The 18,932-nt window shown below is 42.2% G+C and overlaps 1 protein-coding gene and 1 non-coding gene across 3 annotated transcripts in view; one reads left to right on the top strand and one right to left on the bottom strand.

Moving 5' to 3' along the window:
• The window catches only part of LOC130040355 (cytidine monophosphate-N-acetylneuraminic acid hydroxylase), an 81,817-nt gene that overhangs the window by 37,551 nt on the left and 25,334 nt on the right, over positions 1-18,932 (top strand). For both annotated transcript variants that reach the window (XM_056132405.1, XM_056132404.1), the window contains exons 4-7: positions 6,247-6,356; positions 8,406-8,596; positions 17,913-18,060; positions 18,681-18,762. In XM_056132405.1, the coding sequence (XP_055988380.1) occupies positions 6,247-6,356; positions 8,406-8,596; positions 17,913-18,060; positions 18,681-18,762 (531 nt within the window). The remainder of the gene's footprint in view (positions 1-6,246; positions 6,357-8,405; positions 8,597-17,912; positions 18,061-18,680; positions 18,763-18,932) is intronic.
• On the bottom strand, positions 16,094-16,305 carry LOC130040514 (small nucleolar RNA U3). The gene has a single exon (XR_008795000.1). It is a non-coding gene; the product is annotated as a small nucleolar RNA U3 (small nucleolar RNA).

Below are 18,932 nucleotides of genomic sequence, written 5' to 3'. Positions count from 1 at the left end.
GGTTTCTAGCCAGGGTGATTAGGTTTGTCACCATTACGTTAAAAGCCACAGGGAAGTCATTTATTATTGAGGCAATGCTGGTGTACAGCATGTATATGTCTTAGGGGCACAGGAGCACACTTCAAATGCATATGACCACACTGCCCCAGCCACCAAAGTACGAATACATCCACTTCAGTCCCTCCGCCCTTGGCTCTCACTCCCCTGCCTCTGTGGCGAGCTTAGTTCCAGGAAAGGAATCCAAGGAGTTAGCTGTTCTTTCTGTTCCCTTGGACTGTTTATATGCCACGTATGGGTGGGATCATCTGGTATTTGTTTTTCTTCCTCTGCCTTATTTCACTTAATAGAATTCCCAAAAGAACCATTCATATCACAAATGGCAAGACATTCTGTCTCTGTCTCTCTCTCTTTCTCTTGGTTTCTCTCTCTCTCTCCCTTTCTCTTTGGCACACCCAAGTGATGCTCAGGACTTACTCCTGGCTCTGCACTCAGGAATTACTCCTAGTGGGACTTGGTACCATATGGGATGCCAGGGATGGAACCCAGGTTGGCCACGTGCAAGGCAAGCACCATACCCCCTCCACTATCACTCTAACCCCAACACTCCCTCCAGAGCTGATTCAATTGCGTATATATCTATGACAACTTCTTTACTCAGTCATCTGCTGCTGAGCATATGGATAAATACAGATCTTGGCTGTGTTCACAGTGATGCAGTGAACATAAGTGTGCATGTAGCTTTCAGAATCACTGTTTTTGTATTCCCTGAATAGAGTGAATTTCTGGACACTGTGGTTGACCTTTGTGGGTGGTAGTTCACACCCAGCAGTGTTTGGGGGCTCTCCAGACTCTGCTCCACCTTGCTTCCTCTGTAACATTCCTACCAACTCATGTATGATCTGCCTTTTCTCGTATTTGACCAGCATAGAGCATTCCCAGGCTTTCAGACATTTCTCATTCAAGGAGAAAATAGCATGTCTGTTGCATTTGCCTCTCAAATATAATGCCAATACTCTCCAGGTTACTTGCCAATTTCTTTTGGTGCTAGATATTTTCATTTTACAATTGTATCTATTCACATTTTCCACTTAGAAAATCCTTCCCCCCCTTTATTTTTGCTTTTTGGGTCACACCTGATGATGCACAGGGGTTACTCCTGGATCATGCACTCAGGACTTACTCCTGGCGGTGCTCAGGGGACCATATGGGATGCTGAGAATTGAACCCGGGTCTGCGGCATGCAAGGCAAATGCCCTACCCACTGCACTATCACTCCAGCCCCAGAAAATCCTGCCTTTGATATTGAATTTTATCATACTTTTTAATCACTTGACTACTTGGTGTCTTTGTTTAATTAAAGGGGGTTGAAGTCCACACCCAGCAGTGCTCAGGGGCTACATTTCTGGCTCTGTGCTCACTGGTCATACCTAGAGGAACCATATGAGGTGCCAGAGATAAAAGTTGGGATTGGTAGCATGCAAGGCAAGTGTCTGACTCCCTTTATTAACTGTTTCTCTGCCTCTTACTTTGTATCTTTGATCAGTGGAAGTTCTTTTTTTTTTTTTTTTGTGCCACATCCACAATACTCAGGGCTTCACTACTGACTCTGGGCTTAGGGATTATTCCTGGCAGCCTTGAAGGGCCATATAAATTGCTGGAGATTGAATTCAAGTTGGCTGCAAAGCAAGTACCCTACCCACTGTGCGCTCTCTCTGGCCCTCAGTGGGAATTCTTAACTACCCAGTTGCCACTGGAGCACTTATAATATAACTCTTCCCTTCCCACCAATTTGGACCCCCTTCTTTAGAATCTATAAAGCATTTATTTCATTTGAATCCTCCTTCTGGCTGAACTTATCACAGTAACAGGGATTTAATTATCTTTTTTCTGTTTTTGACCATACTTTCCCTCATAATCTTCCTCTAAAGAGTTTAGTAAAGAGATCAAAGAGATAATACAGAGGTTAAGCTGCTTAGAGCAGACCCTAGTTCAGTTTTGGCACTGTATATGCTTCCCCAAGCACTTCCAGTAATAATCCCTGAGCACTGCTGGGTATGTCCTAAAATCAAAATTAAAAACAAAATTTTAAAAAGGGAAGAGGTAAAAAAAATCACTTGCCTAAGTTGGAATTAAGATGACTCAGTGTTTATCAGTTTGTGAGGTCAAAATTTTTCTAACTTTGTTTATATTTTCATGCTTTATAGATGAGGTGGAAGTTACACTTTTTCAGCATACATATTCAATTTATCTTTGAGCAAGGGGCATGGTGAGTACCATGCAGATGGAACTTAATTTGTAATAGGAGTTAGAAAAACCTTATTTTCTTTCTTCTGCTTCTCATTGTAGGAAGAGTAGTATCAGAGTTGGAGAGATAGTTCGGTGTGATGGCACATGTTTTGCAGGTGGGAGGCCTGGATTGAATTCTTGACACTGTTTGGTCCCTTGAGTACTACTGGGAGCAACCTTGAGGACACAGCAGGACTAGGCTCTGAGCACTGCTGGGTGTAGTCCCAAAATAAAAACAAAGGCAAAAGAGTGGTATCAGACAGCAAGGTAGCAACCAAGGGTCAAAGGCAACACAGCCAGAGAACTGATCCACATAACTGCATTGGGAACTGAAAGGGAGGGGCACTGGGAGTTGAAAGAGAGGGGAGCTCAGTGATGGGTGTGATGGTGTGCTATTGAAATTATATGCGTGAGTAACCATCATTAACAGTATGGCAATCACCAAGTATCAGTGAAAATCTCTTAAGTAAATTTTAAAAAGAATTGTGACAACAGTGCAGGATTTTTCTAAGAATTCACCCCAAAATACGATTATATTTTCCAACTGGTATTTGCATGTGGGTTTGCCTGCTTGTCTAGTGCTAAACTTTCTTTTTACTAACTCTGCATTGCTTGAAGGTAAAATGATAATTATTATGCCAAGGCTATGATTACTTATTTGGGGGCCCCCCACAGTGTGTTCAGAGACACCCTGGACCCGTTCCCAGATATTTGCAGTCACCCAGGCTGGCTGCTCAATTTGAGGGCCTGAGAATGCAGTGCTGCTTAGGCCCTGGGGTGCCAGAGATGATCACACAGGCCACATGATGGGTGCTCAGAAATGTGCAGTGCCAGGGATTGAACTGAGGTCAGCCACATGCAAGGCACTTGCTTTAACCCCTGTACTATGCCTCTGGTCCCAGTAATGCTGTTATTTATTTTATAATTTCTACATAGAGTATCCAGCACAGTGTTAGACACTTTAGTATCTGTTCCTTTATTTAATACCACAGCTCTATGAAGTATGAACCGTAACCTTACTTTACAGATCAGGAAACTGAAACCCAGAAAACTGCTAATAAGCAGCAGAGTCAGAATCCTAATGCTGATGTTTCTTTCTTTTTAATTTTTAAATTTTATTTTCAGGGGCTGGAGCTATAGTACAGTGGGTAGGGCATTTGCTTTGTATGCACCCGACCCAGGTTCGACCCCCAGCATCCCATATGTTCCCCTGAGCACTGCCAGAGTAATTCCTGAGTGCAGAGTCAGGAGTAACCTCTGTGCACTGTTGGGTGTGAATCAAAAAGCAAAAAAAATTAAATTAAAAAAATCTTATTTTCATAAAGTTGTTCATAATAATTGATTACATTTAATATTTCAACATCCACCTTTGTCATTTATCTGCAGGATATACTAAATACAGTTGTTAAGGGGAATGTTTAGGATGTGGTCAACCTAGTTTTAGTTCCTGTTACCACACTGACACCCTAGCATGCAATTAGTGTTAGTGGTCTATGTCAAAATCAGCGTGAGCTATGTCCTAAGGATGGCTTGGAGTGGAGAGTGCCCAAGACAGCCATCTTTCAGCACAAAGGAATGAGGGGAGCAGTTTCCAGAATTAGGAGAGAAGAATCAAATTCTTGGTCCATGTAAAGAAAAGGAGGTTCTCTATCAAGGCACAGAGAACAGCTTAGTCCAACGACAAGAAACAAACCCAGGGTCAAGTGCACTAAGAAGACACAGGATGGGGGTGGAGTGATAGGACAGCAGGTAGAGTGTTTGCCTTGCACGTGGTCAACTCAGATTCATCCCATATGGTCCCCCGGACACTGCCATAAGTGATTCTTGAATTCAGAGGTAGAAGACCCCTAAGCATCACCAGGTATGACTAAAAAAGCCAAAAAAGAGAAAAAAAAAGAAAGAAGGCACAGGATGTGGGAGAGCTTGGATGTGGTCCAGGGAAGCGGTGAACAGGTACATAAGCTTCGACAAAAACAATGGTTGGGGAAGTATGTTAGTTGTGGCGCTTAGATGCTGTCTGGTACAAAGATGCTTCTAGATTCTTAGAACAAGGGTCATTCGACACAAAGGTTAGAACTGGATTTTCAGTGGTGAATATAGGAAGATGCTGGCTTATAGTGCTGAAACATATCTTATACTTCTGTTACTACAATAAAACTATAATTATATATTTTCCTGTTTTATCTATTGAAAATTGTCCAATAAAAATGAAACTTGCAAACCCTAAAAATAAAAAATGAAGTATAAGTTCTATTTTCAGTCTATCTTGATACAATTTCATACTTCCATTTCCAGTTTGAGGCATCAAGCCTGGGCAAGGAAGTGCCTTGGTTGAAAAAGCCCCACCCCCTGCCCCCTCCACCGAGTCTTGAGCAATATAAAATTAAGAAAATTCATTCATCAATAAACTCCAAAAATATTTGCCTATTAAGAGCCAGGCATTGCACTTTATAACGCGAATCAGTCATTCTATGTTTTTTCAAGGGGCCAACTTCCTTCTGTTTTCCTAGGAGCTCTCATCTTTGATAGTGATACTTCCTCAGGGTCTCACAGTGGCTCCTGATTCTCAGATATGGTGACCATGATCCCAACAAGAAACAGAAAACGCATGCCAAGGAGGAAGCACAATGTTCCTTGAGTTTGCCACTCTTTGTCAGGAAAATAAAAATGTTCTTGGAAATCCTAGAGTAAACTTCTGCTCACATTTTCTTAGTAACCTGTCCATCCATGAGGCATCACTACTGGCCACACCTAACTTGCAAGGGGGCCTAAGACATCTTTGAAGCTTTAGATGGGTCTACCACTGCTCCAGAAAAGCAAAAGTTCAGATGCTCCTAGGAAGGAGAGAATGGATTTGGTGTGGGCCACCGGTGCTGTTTGCTACAGTTGGTAAAGTCTTTTTAAAATATTATTATTATCATTATTATTTCATTTTAATGAATCACCGTGAGATACAGTTACAGACTTACAAACTTTCGTGATTACATTTCAGTTAAACAATGTTTGAACACCCTTCCCTCCACCAGTAGTTGGCGAAGTCTTCATGGACCCCTAAGGTGACAAGCTAAATCCAAACAGGAATCTTGGTATCACGGGTGCTTATTACCTGTTCTGGTCTACCTGTCTGTCCTGGCTGGCTCAAGCCCTTTTTTATTCTGTAGTCAAAAGTGCCCAGTGACACTGTGAATACCAAGTTCTTTCGTGTCTTCGTGTCTTTGACTGGCTCTTCTCACCTACTTTTGACTCCTTCACATTATCATATTTTGTCTGCCTGCCCTAAAAAACTTCCATTTTTAAAGCCCAATTGGAGGATCACTTCCTATTTGGTCAGTTTTGATTCAGAAAGCAGATAAACTCCTTTCTGTACCTTAAACTGTCTCTAGTCACTAATTCTTTCATTGTAATGAAGTTGGTGTATGTGCAGGTGACACAGAGAAGTCCCTATGAATTCCTTAGCTATACAACGAATAAAGAAATGAAGAAATGGGATCCTTTGGGGGTGCTCTCAAAGTGCTCAGGATGAATAAATGGAGTACTTTTTTGGGGGGCTCTCAAGTGGTGCTCAGGAAGATTTATGAATCACTCCCAGTGATATTCAGTTAACTTCATGGGCAATTTAGTGCTAGAGTATGAGGAACTACAATAATGTTGATTTTAAGTACTCATTTTTTTAAAGTACTCATTTTGATGCTGTTGCTTGACACAGAAAGAGTGGACTGCCTTTGGGTTTGAATTTCCACAGATATTTTTCATACTCTGTGTGCCTCTGTGTGTCATGCATTCTCATTTCAGTGATGCTAACAGTCTTTTTTTTTTTTTAGAGGACCAAGTATGTAGCTTCATGATGCAGTATGTGCTTTGCATGTATGAGGCACTGGGTTTAATCTCTGGAACCCTTCCTCCAAATAAAAAATTCAAAGTTATCGTTTTTAATCCAGATTTGTTTTACTTTGGTTCTAGTTATTGAAATGGATCAAGAGGATGGACTCTTGCTCGTAGAACTGAATCCTCCTGATCCCTGGGATTCAGACCCCAAATCTCCTGAGGATTTAGCTTTTGGGGAAGTGCAGGTAAGAAATTACTTAGTTTTAAGAACACAAATGAAACTAAGATGTCCATTTGCTGAAAATCCCTCTCTCATGTATCTGAAATGTATCTAAGATGTCCATCTATGTAGATATTTACATCCTCTATAACCTTGACGACTCTTTTTTTTGGGGGGGAGTATAACGTTTTTTCTTTCTTTCCTTTCTTTCTTTTTAATTTTTATTAGTGTAACACCCCAAGACTAACACCCAGGAATAACCTTGACGACTCTTTGAGGGGCTAGTTGGGACATAAGGTTGCTAGAAAATCTTGAGAAAATTTTGAGTCACCCACAAAATTTGGCAGAAACTGTAAAGAAAATTACCCGGGAAAAAGCAATAATCCAAAACAAAACAAAACAAAATTTTGAAATGTTTCCAAGTGAGTCATGTTAAGACTGCTGGAGGAAGTTCAGAAATGATCCCAGATGACTTAGAAAGATAACAAGATCTCACATGGCCGTGAGCTGGGTTTTATAATCTCTGGGTCTTGGCTGTTGATGGGATTACACGGCGCTGGGGGTCAGATGGTGGGTGTGACCCCTGCCTACTGGAAGATGGAAGATCTGGGTGGAGGATACTCAGCCCCGATCCGAGCAGGCTTGGAGATCTCAGCCCCGGGACCCGCATGCCTTTGTTCCTCTGCCGGTACCTTCATGCGTGTGGAGAGTGGTTACCTGGCAGGTTACCAAATATTACCTGCCCACATGGCAGAGTCTGGCAAACTCCCCGTGGCGTACCCAATATGCCAAATACCAGTTACAATGATGGGTCTCATTCTCCTAATCCTGAAAGAGCCTTGAATATGGCATTTTAAAAAAAAAATCTCAGGGCTAGGACAAATAGACATTACTGAAGCCTGCTCGAGGCAATCCCAGATGACTTAGATAAAATGGATGCATTTCTACACATTCTTCAGATCTTTTTAGAAATATCTTGTAAGTATTTTTAGCCTTGGAAAAGTATTTCCTCTGGAGGAAAATCACTGGCAGTTTGGAGAGGCAAACAAACAAAAAATTTTTTCCTGGGATATTTTGGAAAGATACAAAAACAAGCACTTTTTTTGAAGTACCTTTTGGGGGAACAAACAGGAAGTTCTCAGGAATGGTAAAATCAATTGATTCCCGCCTTTGTGGGCTGCCCCACTGGAGTTTCTGTCACCTTCTTTTGTCTGAATTTTGGCATATTCCTTTAACCCCTGCATATATGCCCGGCCATTGGGAGGCAATATGGCATTACTTTGAAATTCTCTAATCCAGTATTTCTCATCCAGGAGCCACATCTCCTTGCCCCCAGCCCCTCCCTGTGGAACCTGGGATATTCCAAGGAGCCACAGATGAAAATATATAAATGGAGGGCCCATCACATGAGATTAGGGATCCAACTGGTAGGACCGGGGTGGGGGTGTGGCAGAGAATACAAGGAGGAAACAAGATTAGAGGAGGATCATGGTCCAAAAAAGCTGAGAAACTGCTCTAGTCTATCCCAGTCTTTTAATCACTATTAGAGCTATTTTCAAGGATCTTGATATCTGGAGAGGGTGGGCAAAATAATTTATTTTAAAAAGTTTGACATGCGTATTTAGCAGGTTGTGTGGCTATCTCTACCCACTCACCCAAATCCAATCAGGATAGTCATTTAGATCACTCTGACCTCCCCAGATGCCTGCTAATTCCTATTCCTTATAAACCATGCTTTGAAACACCAATCACAAAAGATAATCTGCAGTTTATTTGTAATAACAGCTGTATAATAGCTGTAAATAAGTAATTGGGAATGATTTTAAATAGAATAAAACTAGGGAAACTGGTTTGGCACCTAGAAACCTACCATGAGATTTCCTATTTTACTAAAATAGTGACCTAGGCTGGGGTTGTGTTTTTGTAGAAAGGCTTCTGCTGAGTTTTCCTTGAACTGGATCTCCTGGAGGAGACATCTCCAATAAGACTTGTCAGCCATCCAGCCCAAACCCTTCTGTTCATCATTACTGGACCATAATGCTGTGATCATCTGAATCTTACTCTTTTCCAACAGGTAACATATCTCACTCACGCCTGCATGGACCTCAAGCTAGGAGACAAAAAGATGGTGTTTGACCCTTGGTTAATTGGTCCTGCTTTTGCCCGGGGATGGTGGTTGCTACATGAGCCTCCATTTGATTGGCTGGAGAGACTGTGCCAAGCTGACCTCATTTACATCAGTCACATGCACTCAGACCACCTGAGGTAAAAATGGCCCAGCACTTAATTCAGAAGAACATGCTAACAGTAGAAAGTAAGGCAGCAGGAAGTGCCTTCCCTGCTCACGTCTGCTGTGATGATATATCACAATCACGATCATCCTGTTGTTCGTCGATTGCCTCGAGCAGGCACCAGTAACGTCGCCTTTGTCCTAGACCTGAGATTTAAAAAAGTGCCATATTCAAGGCTCTTTCAGAGTTAGTAGAATGAGACCCATCATTGTTACTGGTATTTGGCATATTGGGTACGCCACGGGGAGTTTGCCAGACTCTGCCGTGTGGGCAGGTTACATTCGGTAAAAAAGAAGTGGAGTATAGAAAGTGTCATTACTGAAGGCAGGATTTACTGTGAGTGATGATATATATATATATATATTACATATATATATCTCACTTGATCACTTGACATCACGTTACGCATCGATTTGCTCGAGCGGGCACCAGTAATGTCTCCATTTGTCCCTGTCGCGTGCTAGTGTAGCCCAATAGCGTCTGCTCGTTCTAGGAACATGAAGAGCCTCAAACTGATCATTCAGGGTCTTGACGAAGAAATCTGACCATCTCGTAGGTGGGCAGCCAGTCAGTAATGGCTCTAGTCCAGAGGTCATCTCCAAATCTCATTACGTGTCCAGCCCATCTGATTTTCGACATCTTGGCAAATGAGACTGTGTCCCTGATTCTTGACTGTCGATTAAGGTTGGAACTCTGAATTCTTTCTCTCATTTGACTGAAACGTGATACTCCAAGCACAGTTCTTTTGATTCCTTTTTGGGAGATCCAAATAGCGTTCTCATCCTGTTTTCGTAAGGCCCAGGTCTCTGAGGCATATGTTAATGCAGGAAGAACAGTGGAATCAAACAGATGTGTCCGGAGCCAGAGGTTCTTTGTCCTCTTAGCTATTTCTTCAACACTCTTGAAGGAGTTCCAAGCCATTCTTTTCCTCCTGCACAACTCAGGTGCCAGGTCATTCATCACGTTGACTTCTCGAGCTAGGTACACATAGCTGTTGCATTTGGAGATAGTCATTCCGTTGAGTGAATGGAAGATCAGGAACAAGACTGTTTCTCATAAACACTGTCTTCGTGAGATTCAGCTGTAGTCTGACCTTTCTACACTCACGGTCGTAGTCAACCAGCATTTGTGCTGCTTGGCTAATGTTTGGTGTTATTAGAATGATGTCATCAGCAAAGCGGAGGTGGTGTAGTTGCTGACCATCTATCTTCACTCCCATACCTTCCCATTCCAGTTGTTGCATGACGTTCTCGAGGGTGGAACTGAAGAGTTTTGGTGAAATGGTATCACCCTGCTGAACCCCTCTCTTGACATCGATGATCGCTTCTTTATAGAATGGTGAGATCCTGGTAGTGAATCCGCAATACAGCTCACGGAGGATACTGACGTACTGAGTTTGAATGCGCTGATTGGCTTAAGCTTCGATAACTGCTTCCGTCTCAACAGAATCAAAGACCTTCTTTAAATCAATGAATGTTAGAGCGGCATCTTGAACTCCTGAGAAACCTCAGTGAGCTTGGTTATCATGTGGATATGGTCAATCATACTAAATCCTTTGTGGAACCCAGCTTGCTCGCATGGTTGTCCTTCATCTAGTGTTCTGCCAACCCTATTCAGGATGACTTGAGTGAACAGCTTGTAGACGGAAGACAACAGGCAGATCGGGCGATAGTTGCCAATGTCGTGGATGTCCCCCTTCTTGTGCAGTAGTACAGTCCTGCTGATTTTCCATTGGGACAGAACCTTGCATTCAGACAGGTAGTGTGTGAAGAGCCGAGCCAGTGTATTGATGAGTACTGATGGCAGGTTCTTCAGGTGTTCAGGTCTGACCTTGTCTGGGCCAGGTGCTGTTAGTTTCTTTACCAACTAAATAGCGTGTCAGATTTCGGAAGGGAGAATGTTGGGAACAACATATCCATCCTGCGGAATTTGGTATGTGGGCAGGTGGATGTGGCTATCAAAGAGATATGAGTAGAAGTCATGGATAATCTTCTTCATTGCCCTTCTGGAAGATGCGATAGATCCATCAGGATGTCAGAGGGCAGTCATCTTGGTCTTGTAGTTGGTGAAGGACAGGCAGGCATTGCAAATGCTTTTCCCAGCTTCTGCCGCATCTATCAACACTGCTGCTCTTCTCTCTTTGAGGTCTTCCTTTATCACTTCTCTGCACTGCTTTGCAAGCTCAGACATTTGCTTGTGGTTGCCTGAGACATGCGCCAAGCCACGTTGGTGAATAAGCTCAAGAGTTTTCAAAGACAGGCTTTTTTTGTGTGGCTATCTCTCCCTTGGCATTCCTCGCACAATCATGGAGGAGCTGAACCAGTTGATAGTATTCCTTGTCAATGTTGTCAATGATGGCATCTTCCCATGTTGCCTCAATAGTGCCAAAGAGCATCCAGTTGGTGGTCGTTCTGGGAGTTCTCTTCTTAAACTTTGCAGCTCTTTCTCCCTGCTCTGTGAAGTAGAATTTTACACGAAGGAGATGGTGGTCTGATCTCGTTTGGAATTTTGGGACAACAGTGACATTGGTCAGGCAAAGCCGTCGACTGAATATGATGTGGTCAATTTCGTTGTGGAACCGTCTACCGGGAGACTCCCATGTCCAACATTTAGATTCGGCCTTCTGGAACTGTGAGTTACCATGGATGGTCTTGGTCGACATGATGAACTCAGTCTCTCACCTTTTTCGTTATACTCTAGGCTATGGGTCCCAATGTGGAGTTCTTCGGCTGATCTTCTTGGTCCTATCTTGGCATTAAAATCACCCACAATGATCTTGTAGAAGGTGTGGTCTTCTTTATAGAACTTCTCCAGCTCCATGTAGAACTTCTCAATTTCTCCTTCATCATAATTGGATGTTGGTGTGTGGACAACGAAGATAGAAACTGCCGGCAGTGAGCCACATCTATTCAAATGTAAACATCCGATTTGGGTTGTTAGGCATTCGAATGAATCAATGCTCATGGCCAAGTTTGTGTTGACAAGGACACCGACGCCTCAGACACCTCTTTTATTGCATGTTCCGAGGAACAATTCTTCTCCAGTGTTGAAAACGGCATGATGTGATTGATGCCTTCTCATCTCGATCAGACCAATGATGTCATACTTGATCTTTCACGCCTATATCATCAGGTCCTTGGTGGATGCATCTGATGCCAACATATGTGCATTGAAAGTACAGACAGTCATTTTTGTCTTTCTTCATTTTGGCAGCCTAGTTCGGCCTTGAGATTTTATCAGCCTCTTCTTCCACATCCTTCTCAACGCTGCCATATTGGTGGCTCCTTCATGGTCAGAGGAATGAGACCCATTGTATTTATTGGTTTTGGCATACCTCCACTACCCAGCTGCCGTCATGCTCCAGGATGCTCTCCGGAAGCTCGGGCTGAGACTCACACATGAATGAAGCCCCACAGAACAAGATAAATGGAACTCTGAGACCATGGGCTCCAGGCTCAATGGACCCGGGGACAGAGATCCTCTGCCTGCTCCCATCAACCACAGGTGACGAAGGGATTAAAACCAGGAGCCCCACCCTACCCTGCTCTGTCTGCTTCCACCAACCACCGTAGAACCCAGGGATTGAATTACACACAGAAGACCCACCCTACCGGTACCAGATAAATACCTCACAGGCAGACCTCCACTACCTCCACTACCCAGCCACCGTCACACTCCAGGATGCTTTCTGGACCGTAAAGCGGCCGCGCGACACATCATAAGACACTTAATACCCATCTTCCAGGATTGACGCACCATATTTGATAGGGTTCAAATATGGTTTGAACCTTGGGAACACCTACAAGGGTGATTAGAGGCCGCCCCAAAAGCCTCTATCCCTCTCAGAGAGCCTGGCAAGCTACCGAGAGTATCCCGCCCGCATGGCAGGGCCTGGCAAACTATCCGTGGCATATTCGATATATATGTTTATGTATATAAACATTATCACTTCTGTTGTGATAATGTTTATATATGTTATATATATATATATTTCCCCACCCCCCAGAGGTTATGGGGTTATTAACCCACCTACCTGTCACTCCCACCCTCAGACGACTGTGTTGAAGTTTAGATTTAAGGATCTTTAGAATCATCTTTCTTTTTCAATTCAATGTTTATAGCAAGAATCAGTACATATTTTCTCTTTTTTAGGGGAAAGAGAGTTTGGGACCGCACCAAGCTCTGCTCTGGGATCACTCCTGACAGTGCTTGAGGGATCACATGCAAGGCTGGGGACTGAACCCAGGTCATCTGTGTATAAGGCAAAGGCCGTATGTGCTATACTGTCTCTCCAGCGCTCTTTTAATGTTGATTTATCACTGGTTTATAATACCTTTGAAGTTCAGGGGCCTATCTGCATTCCTGATTCATTGCACCACCACAGAAGTTTCATTTCCATCCCACCCCCCCAAAAAGACCCCTCTCTTCCTCCCACTCCTCTTTCCCTACTCCCACCCCCGCAAACACAAAGAATTCCAGGAACGCATTCTCTTCATTCATTTGCTTCCATTATTTATATTCTACATATGAGGAAAAACATCCAGTAATTGTCTTTCGCTTGCTGATTTTACTTCATGTACTCAGCTCAGCCTCATTCTTTCGTGCTAAAGGGCATAATTTCATCTCTTTAAATGGGAAAGTAGAATCCTCTTGAATATCTACACCACAGATGCTTTATTCAATCACCCATCAATGGATATTTAGGTTGATCCCATGGTTGGGCATATATTCAACGATTTCTATAAAGGGTCAGGGTATCAGTATTTTATGTTCTATAAGTTATCTAGTCATATCATGGCCACTCAGCTCTGTTGCTGCAGCAAAAATACAGCTACACAAGGCAAATTAACCTTAAGCAGAACTGATGACAAATAAATGGATAAAAAAAAAACAGCTACAGACTGTCCCAAAGGAGCCTCAGTTGCTCCAATAAAACCTTATTTGTGGACCATAATGTGAATATCACATTTTTTTTCTTTTTGGGTCACACCCAATGATGCACAGAGGTTACTCCTGGCTCATAGACACAGGAATTAATCCTGGAGGTGCTCAGGGGACCTTATGGGATACTGGGAATCGAACCCGGTTCGGCCGCATGCAAGGCAAATGCCCTACCTGCTGTGCTATTGCTCCAGCCCCAATCACATAATTTTTAAGTGTCAGAAGGCACTTCTGTCTTGTTTTCTCCTCATAAACGCCAAAAGTGTTGTTAGATTGCAGCAGCAGGCTTCTGTGACTCAACAACTGCCGATTTCACACTGCAATCAAATTCACACCAGATTTTATTAAGCCTGAGAAAGAGGATACTGATGATTGGAAGTGAAACTTCCCTAATCCAAAATGGAAAGAAAAAGTATTTTCATGTTTAAAAATCATATAGGTCATGAACTGCTAACAGAAGAAGGAGGTCAGATTCCCCACCTCTTGGTTTAGTTAAGGGTCAAGTTAGTTCTTCCTGATTTCTATGTTTGTATCATTCATGCTCAGTTGTCATTAGAAAGAGACAGAAAGGTCTATGATGGCCATATGAACTTCCCTTCCTTCCCAACCCATGTAATCCTCTAAAATAAAGATGCAGGCTTTTAATTAAAATGTCCGAGATTAGGGACAATAGGTTGTTTGCTGGTTGACTGGCTCTTAGATATTCTATTCCAGAGCATGTGGGACTTCTAAGGCATGAATATATTCTAATTTATTTTCTAAAGGGAGCTGTTTAAAGTCTCAAGTAATTAACTGTTTTAGCAACAGATTACCTCCACTACAAGTACATATTTATCACAACTCACCGAGGTATCCATGTATCACTGTCATTCCGTTATTCATCGATTTCCTCGAGCAGGCACCAGTAACGTCTCCATTTGTCTTAGCTCTGAGATTTTAGCAAGTACCACATTGGATGCTCTTTCAGGATTGGGGGAATGAGACCCATCATTGTTACTGGGTTTTGGCATATCGAATACACCACGAGGAGCTTGCCAGACCCTGACGTGTAGGCAGGATACTCGTGGTGACCTGCCGGGTTCTCTGAGTGAGAACTAGACAATAAGCTTGAACTAGACTAGCTTCCAGGAGCTTGGTGTTATAGTCTCAGGATCTTGGCCATGGATGGGATTACATAGCGGCCAGGGACAGTTGGTGGGTGTAACTGTCTACCTACTGGAAGATAGGGGATCTGGGTGGAGGAGGCCCAGTCCCGATCAAAGCAGGCTTGGCGATCTCAGCCCCGGGTCCCGAACACCTGGGTTCCTCTGCGGGTTCCTTCATGCATGAGGCGTGTGGAGAGTGATCTTAAGCATGGCTGTGGCTGGGTGCCAGAGGTCTTCAGCTCCCAGGGCTCTGCTCAGGGCGGGGAGGGAAACAACCCGCCCCCATCCAAGGAGCCCCAGTGAGGGCAGCCAGGTGTGGGCGCAGGAGACTCTGCCTGAGGGTGATCACTGTATCACTGTATCATTGTTTCTCGATTTACTCAAGTGGGCGCCAGTAACGTCTCCATTTGAGATTTTAGCAGTTTCTCCTTACTCATCTTTCTCAATGATTGGAGGCTCTTTCAGGGTTAGGGGAATGAGACCTATTATAGTTACTGCTTTTGGCACATCAAACACGCCATGGGGAGCTTGCCAGGCTCTGTCCATGCAGGCGGGCCACTCTCAGTAGCCTACTGGGCTCTCTGAGAGGAATATATATATATATATATATATATATATATATATATATATATTCACTAAATTTGTTACCTACTATCTGAACCCAATCAAACATGGTGTGGTAATTATGGAAAATGGGTAAAGTGTCTTATAATGTGTTGCTTTGCAGCCACACGGTCCGCAAATCAAAAGATTTCTTTTACAACACAAGGTCCTGGAACTAATTTGCATGGCTTTAGGATCAGGATAGCTTGTGTTCATACATTGTGAAATAACAGTAACATGTGTAGTAGTTATCTGTAGTTGTAAAAAAGAGAGGAATGCCACATAATTGTGTTGATTTATAGACATATAGTTACAAGTCCTAATGGGATAATTAAATTAGCATCATGCACATTGTCACTTAATATGGTGAGTTCCCAACCACTATCTGGAAAATGAATTTCATGGGTTTGTGTGGATAAAGTTGTCAGGTGTTAAAATACCAATTTCTCAATTATGGTTTTCCTTCCACATTGGTCATGTGCTATATAGTGAAGTTTATTACTAAAAGTTACTAAAGTGTATAGCTTTTGGGATATATTTCCTCAACAGACCCTTCTTTTTTTAATTTTAAAAGGTTAAGTCCTTATTTCTTGACTGTCACTTAGTCAACTATTTTACATAATTCCATTTCCCTCACTCCTCATGTGACAGGCCTTTATTTACCAAATAAAACCTTCTTAATTCCTGAGGGGGGAGGACCGGTGTACTGTAGAGAATAGTTTTTAGTCCGAAAAGTGGGGTCTTGGTTATACATAGTGATTCTAAGACTTTCTCTCCCTGGAAGCACTTAAACGGTATCATCTCCCTCTCACTCTTCCAAGGAAAGAGAGAACAACTACCAATGGGAAAAGACAGATGCAAAAGCAACATCTAGAACCAGCTTCATGCTCAGGAGAGGATGCTCAGGCCCTCCTTGTGGTTCTGGGTGTTCTCCATCACCAGAGAAATGTCTCTAGTAACAAACTATAAAAATGATCCCTGAAACTATAGTCTAAGATATATTATTAGTGGAGGTCAGTAAGCATCATCAGTCATTCAAAAAATCACAGGGTCTGAATTTACAGCAGTCAGTGTGCTTGCCTTGCATGTGACTGACGTGGGTTCCATCCAGGGTACCATATGGTCCCCCAAGCCTCACCAGAAGTGATCCCTGAGCAGAGAGCCAGGAATAAACCCTGAACACCACTGGATGTGACCCCAAAACAAAAAATTTAAAATCACAAATAGCCATTTATTGTAACTTATTCTAACTCCCGAAGTCCTTTAAAGTTGAAATGTGCTGGACCCAGACGATAAAGCCATATGGAAAAGAACACTTAATAATTTATATCCCTAAAATATGCTTATTTGGACAGCATTGTTAATAACTATTATATACAGATTTTGTTCTTATAATTTTCTTATGATTCATCAGTTTCACTAATACTATACTCTGTAGAAATATGATTACTTTTCTTCCTTCCTTCCTTTTTTCTTTAGCAGTGCCAGGGATTGAACCCAGGGTCTCACATATGCAAGGCAAGTACTCTATCACTGAGCTACATTGCGGCCTACAAGTTTGTTTTTTGTACTAAATAGTACATTCATCAAAGTTGGTATTATTTTCTAATATATGAAGCTCTGGAACAAAACCTGAATCTGAATACTAATTTACTATGTATTAGTTGTGTATTTCTAAATATATTTCCTCATTTAAAAAGTACTCAGGGGAGGGGCTGGAGCGATAGCACAGCGGGTAGGGCGTTTGCCTTGCATGCGACTGACCTGGGTTCAATCCCCAGAGTCATATATGGTCCCCCAAGCACAGCCAGGAGTAATTCCTGAGTGCAGAGCCAGGAATAACCCCTGAGCACTGCTGGGTGTGACCCAAAAAAGCAAAAAAAAAAAAAAGTACTCAGGGGAGGGTGTTGTTGTTGTTGATGATGATGATGATGATGATAATAATAATAACATAGTAAAAGCATCATGTCTTTCAGACTACCTATCATGTTTAAAATCTAATATATTCCTCTTCCTACTACAACCCACAGTGCTATACAATTTTTCTGTGTGGTGAAAGCTCAATAAATGAAAGTTGACTTAATGAATGAATGGAAGTATTCAAAAATACCTGAGTCACAGCACACTGAATCAGGATTACTACAGATGTTGAATGTAGCTTCCCTCTACATTAAATTCCAATACTAGCTTGATTGGTAAATAGCAAAGTGTGGTTGTCACCTACGAAAGGTTGAAAAACTGCTTCCAATGGTGCAGAACCCTTATCTTATGGCCCAGGTTTTCTTAGTGGGAGCTACTACATGTGGAATGGGAGGTAAAAATTGAAGATCATGGATATCTTCATCTACCAAAACCTTACTCAAAGAAGCGTCAATACAGAAAGTAGAATTTGCACAGAATTAATACAAAAGTCAGGATTTTTTTGTCCTAAAAAATGGGGGAAACTTGTAGGAAATGCCCTTCAACTTTACAGTCAGCATGAACACTTCTTTTGAATTCTGATTAGTCAGGTTTTTCAGTTCCTTGCATCTTGGTCAGCATAGAATAGTCTCTTGTGTGTTTTTTTTTTTATCTTCAACTTTTTCATCTTTCTAATCCTAGTTACCCCACACTGAAGAAGCTTGCTGAGATAAGACCAGATATTCCCATTTTTGTTGGAAACACTGAAAGACCTGTATTTTGGAATCTCAAACAAAGTGGTGTCCAGTTGACTAATATCAGAGTAGTGCCTTTTGGAGTATGGCAACAGGTAAGAGATCTGGGTTCTTCTCATTTTTTTCCTTTTTGGGTCATACCCAGCTATACACAGAGGTTACTCCTGGCTTTGCACTCTGTAATTACTCTTGGCAGTGCTTGGGGAACCATATGGGATGCCAGGGATTGAACCTGGGTCAGCCGCGTGCAAGGTAAACACCCTACCAGCTGTGCTATTGCTCCAGCCCCCTCTACTCTGACTTTCAATTACACTTTCTGGCTTGAATTAGTGTGGAGGTTTGGTCACACTTGGTTGTGCTCAGGGACCACTCCTGATGGGGCTTAGGGTATCACATACAAAGCTGGAGCACCCAAGTCAACAGCATGTAAAATAATTCCCTTACCACTGGACTATCTCTCCAGCTTCAGCTGACGTCATTGCTTTAAGTATTAGTCTTTTTAAAATCTGTTTAAAGGACTGTGTGAACAAAACCTTTATTTGAGATACAGGAAAGTGTTCTTTCCACCTAGCAATGGTAAACCCTATAATACAGGATAATAAATACAGTTTCAAATAAAGGGGCTCTCTTTCTAGAAGAGTTGACAACTTTCTAAAATAGTGAGTAAAAATCCAAACTGACATACAGAATTACTGATTTTACTGTTACATTCCAGGTGGACAAAAATCTTCGATTCATGATCTTAATGGATGGTGTACATCCTGAGATAGATACTTGCATTATTGTGGAGTATAAAGGTACTTCAGATCTCTATAAACCATGAAAAATAAAAATATTCCTTAAGAAGAATAACATCAGCTATCTTACATTTCATCCTATGTGCCTAGGATATATCTCTATCCTTGTTTTAGAAAAGTGGGATATCATAATGATAATCTTTCCAGAAACCACCTTCCAGTAGTTTATG

This window comes from Sorex fumeus, unplaced genomic scaffold (genome assembly GCF_029834395.1).
Source record: "Sorex fumeus unplaced genomic scaffold, SorFum_2.1 ptg000094l, whole genome shotgun sequence".
NCBI lineage: Eukaryota > Metazoa > Chordata > Mammalia > Eulipotyphla > Soricidae > Sorex > Sorex fumeus.
This window is presented reverse-complemented; position numbering and strand designations above follow the sequence as displayed.